Source organism: Ctenocephalides felis, unplaced genomic scaffold (genome assembly GCF_003426905.1).
Source record: "Ctenocephalides felis isolate EL2017-DRISC unplaced genomic scaffold, ASM342690v1 CF-g0.4_SCAFFOLD_01492, whole genome shotgun sequence".
Lineage (NCBI taxonomy): Eukaryota > Metazoa > Arthropoda > Insecta > Siphonaptera > Pulicidae > Ctenocephalides > Ctenocephalides felis.
The window spans coordinates 3,040,751-3,045,932 of NW_020537646.1; the positions used below are offsets into that span (position 1 = coordinate 3,040,751).

Here is a 5,182-nt window from a genome sequence, read left to right on the forward strand (position 1 = left end):
AAATGATCACTAGACATTTTGTTTACATTTCTATGGGTTCCATATCAAGATATTAATGTTTAATTAAATGTTAGCGCAATTGTTAAGAAAAAAATTCTAGATTTTCAACAAAAAATTCAAATGCAAAAAGGTAAATTTGTGTTGAAATAGATTTAGGGCTTTTAAATTACCGTACAGTAAGTTTTAACAATTAGCCTAAAAGTACGATGCCATGCATCAGTAGTTCATAATCATATTACCTGAATAGGTCCTCCGGAATCACCTTGGCAAGTATCTTTGTGTCCGGAGAGATCGCCTACGCACATTTGCGAATCGATTATACCATCTTTTAGAACAGATCTTGGTCGCCTAATGTCGGACTAAAAAATATCATTATTAAGAAAAAAATATTTTGGGTAATAAACATTTTCATAGCTCCAAAATATCATACACCCTGTTGTGCATCATACTTACTGCAAATGAACGTGTACAATGATCTGATGATAAAACTGGTAGTTCGACCTTCATTAGTTGGTAGTTTCCTAGAAATTCTGCAAATCAGAAAAAAATCCTGAGTGCAACCTGATATGAAGCAGTATTGATTTTCACATTTCCAATGAAAGAGAATATCACTATTGCTTGCTACATAGATTTGAACCAGAGACTTTGTTTGTGCAATATTACATTATTGATATTATTATGATAAAATATTATAAATTAATACCATAAGTTTGCTTTCCATATCCCGTTGCAATCACAGTCTGCGGTATATTGTAATTATTAGTTTCCAGACAAGCTGGTCTAATATCCATAGAAAATTGAACTGGTTTGTGTAACTCCAGCAAGGCTATATCGTTATACCTTGAATAAATTTAATTATCCAAAAATTAAATAATTACAAATTATGCATATATAATTGTTTAGAAAAAGAGATACTACTTTAAAGGTGGCTTGTATTCGGGGTGCTGTATTCTGTTGATTATATAATATTCTCGATAAGAAGTGATTTCATTATTGATGTAGTCATAATTATCTTTAGTATCACCAAAACGTACTTTTTGTGCAGGACCTCTACAAAAATGAGAAATAGCACAAAGTCAAGATATATATATATATATATATATATATGTATATATATATATAAATAGTTTTTAAAATACATTACTTGTCTCTACTCTTCAAACAATGAGCAGCTGTAAGAACAAATTTTTCACTAATAAGTGAACCTCCACATTGCCAAGTAATTTCTCCATCGGCGGTGTAACCAAATCCGATAGCTGCCTATTTAAATATTAATATATTTATGAAAATATATACATATTTCTGTTATATCAATATTTCATTCAAACATTAGGTACTCGATATGAGCAAGAGATGTCCTGATGAAGCTCCTATCAATAAACTATACCAAGAGATTGGAGATGAGAAAAAGCACAATGTATATGGATTCATTTGGTATAGGCAATCTTTTTAGCATATGATAATTTGATTTCAGTCAATTAATTAGTTTTTGTAATAAAACTACTAAAATTGATTTACTGAATGTCTAAGACAGTTGTAAATGTATGAGATGATAAAAAAAGGAACAGTAACAAAATACTAGCTACAAAATGCTTATTCGGATGTTGATAAGTATATATATATATATATATATATATATATATATATATATATATATATATATAATTACGTTTATACCTACCATATGGGGAAACTCCATTAGTGAAGTTGGAGTTCCGCCAATTATGAGAGGAACTGGAGATCTAGGACAACCATATGGAGATAATTGAGAGGGAATCTGACTATATTCTATACATTCTGAAATAATTATTGACTGAAATTATAAATATTATAAAATTATGAAAAACAACTCGAAAAATCTAAATATTTCGCTGCATTACAAAATGATTGTTTTTAATTAACATTGACCATTATTCAGCAATTCTAATATAAAACAATAATTGCAAATTATGATAATTTGTTATGTTTAAATACATTCAAAATGAAATAATTTTTTTAAAAAATGTATAACATATATATTTTTTTAATTTAGATAATGAGTGGATTGACTTACTTTGATTAGCAATTTCACCAGGAGCTCCAAATATCACAGGAAAATAAATAAACGAGAAGATCACACTTTGGAGTTTAAGAACCATCCTCACAAATCTAGTAAGAATCCAGGTATTAAACTAAATTTTACATTTGGATCATTATATATATATATATATATATATATATATATGTACATATACATATATGTATATATATATATATATATATACATATATGTATATATATACTTATATGTATATATATACATATATGTATATATATTTAAATATATGTATAAATATACATATATAATAAAAATAATTACTCATGTCTTTAGTTTACAAAGTTTTTGTTTTCTTATCAATTGTTCTATAGCTAAAAGATATTTTAAAATATGCATGAATTGCTTAACAAGCAATTAATTATTGAATGCAAATAGAATTTAAATGTGTAATTAGTTTAAATAATAATTAAATAATTTAATTTTCATATTTTAATATATTTTATAATTAATACTTTATGAACTGTTAAATAATTAATAAAATGAAAAGCGTAAAAAGAGTTATAAAAACGCAGTATCGTTATTTAAATAGTATTGAGTATTATAAACAGGTTTATTTGAATTTTTTGAAAACGAATTAAAAAAAACAACTCGTAAAGATATTTGTTTATTACGGATAAATTAATAATATTATATCATTAAAATGTTCTTTACAAATTAGGTTTTATTACGATTATAAAAGAGTCATTATATAATAAATATAATATACAAATAACAGTAAAGTATTTCGTTTCGCACAACATATAAATAAATTTAATTTGTTATAAAAAAGTAAACATATTTTCTATGAAATTTTAAATAATACTAATAACAAAATAAAATACATTTCAGGTTTTAATCAAGAGAAATTTACACTCGTACAACTAAATATTTTGTCCTTGTATATATCTCTCTCCTGATTTAACATTTTTCGTATAATTTCATACAATTCACATTTTATGCCCATTAAAAAAGTTGCTCCAAAACTTAGTATTATATTTATATACAAATTTTCAAAATTTTAATACTAAAACGAAACTCCACTGAATGATATGGACAAAACTTACATGTTTAAAATATTTAAATTGGAGCTCTTATTTCAATAGACAAAAAATGATTATTTTTTACCACGACTAGAAATATATAAGATAAAGTTATATAGTATAATACATATACAGTTTTAGGCCAGTATGGTTAGTTCAAAATTTCATACTCAGTATTTTTGAAATTTTACAAAATTTTTGCATACACATTCTAGAATCAGATAGAAATATAAAGTCAGATATTCTCACCACACACAGTACTATCACAATTATTTATATATAAGAATTAACTTAATATTAAAAAACAATACATTTCATTTCAAAAATAATTCAATGATAATTGCAATATATGGAAACACGTGTGTAAAAAAGCATACTTTCTGTTTGAATAAAAACAGCATGAAAAATTATACGTTCATAGATTTCTTTTAAATAAATATATAATGAAAATTTTTTTTCAAATTATTTTAATAAATTAAGAATATTAATCTCGTCCAAGATTTTTTAAGTTAATCATTATATTATACTTTGAATCGACTTCATTTTCTACTACTGTTAATTTTGGTCCACAGTCAGATTTTTCTCGTGTTGATTTCGTTTAAACTTCAACTTAAAAATAAGTAAATTTATTTTACAAATGACAAACATCGAAGTCACATTTACAAAGATGAAAAGATTCTAACTTTAAATACTTTTATACAAAACATGAAGGAGTACCATATAAAGATAAAGATTCATTATTTTACGCACAATAATATTATGAATCACACGTATAATTTGTTTTTTAGACATTTATTTCCTTCATATTATGCCCTTGTGAACCACTATTTAATGTCTATTATATAAATATATAATTTTAGACATCGCTAAATATTAAAATAAAAATGGTCCAGGAATGTTAATAATAAGATGAAACTATGAACATTTAAATTCTTTAACACGTTCTGCCAAGTTCTCTTTTAAAAAAATATTTTTAAATTATACGCCGACGTGAACGTGTTAAATACACAATCAATAAAACAATATAGAACCATGATTTCAATAAATACAACAAAATTGAATAAAATGTTTGAATAATCGTATGAATAAAAAAAGTTAAATCTAATGTCATTAATTTAGATATATACTACAATAACACTTATTTATCAACACTAAATTTGAAGAAACCTTTATGTAAACTTGTACTATTGTAATAAATTTCGACATTTAATAACCAACATAAGCACAATTGTGAAAAACGCGTTATTGCAAACAAGTAAAATAAATTTTACTATATTTTGAATCATATTTTAGCCAGTCCAATAAACTATTTTGTTTGAATTATTTCAACACAAATGAGTAATTTTAAAGAACGGTTAACACACAACATTCATTTAATTTTATTTTTTATTCTTTATTTCAAATATATAAGTAAATTTTTCCTTGTATGAAAACGACATGAGTACTTTTGTTCAACAATGCCTAATTTTTCAGCAAAGTGATTTTTATAGGCAACAGATTGTCTGTTCAAGAAAATATTGTAGAATTAGAATAAAGATCACTATTTTTTCATAGTAGACACATAAAACATTATTGTAATCTACATTTAATAATTGTTTTATGGTAATAACATACACACAAAAATTTTAATTTTGTTTTCATTGGCCTTTTAGAGTACTAAAATAGATATATTAATATACTAATTCTAGGACGTTACTCATTACATGATGAGTACTTTAATTACAGAGTATAGAAATAAATTATTTCATCTATTGCTATTAGCTTATGTAATAACTATCTACTTCTATATGCGAATATGAATTATATATTTATATATTTTATAATTAATGTCGATTATGGGTAATACTATTATACCATCGATATAAAAATAATTGAGGTTTACTCGTTTAAAATACATATTGTATGATTTTTTAAACGACTATTTACGACTAACTGCTTTGTAATTAATCAATAACTTGGTAATAGATAAAAAGAGTGCGCGTAAGGATCACACGCGATTGAAGTAAAACTTTTAATATTGTATGAGTAGGCAATTAAGATAAAAATAAAAAAAACATCATATTTG

General features: G+C 24.2%; 1 protein-coding gene across 1 annotated transcript; it reads right to left on the minus strand.

Annotated features, from left to right (window-relative positions):
• Positions 1 to 230: 230 nt before the first annotated feature.
• Positions 231 to 2,138, minus strand: LOC113370247 (serine protease snake-like). Its single transcript, XM_026610919.1, has 7 exons — positions 2,054 to 2,138; positions 1,682 to 1,797; positions 1,145 to 1,260; positions 919 to 1,050; positions 704 to 840; positions 454 to 530; positions 231 to 359 (listed from the first exon to the last, which is right to left on the minus strand). Exons 1-7 carry the CDS (start codon positions 2,136 to 2,138, stop codon positions 231 to 233), a joined length of 792 nt encoding a protein of 263 aa, XP_026466704.1.
• Between the last annotated feature and the right edge of the window lie 3,044 nt (positions 2,139 to 5,182).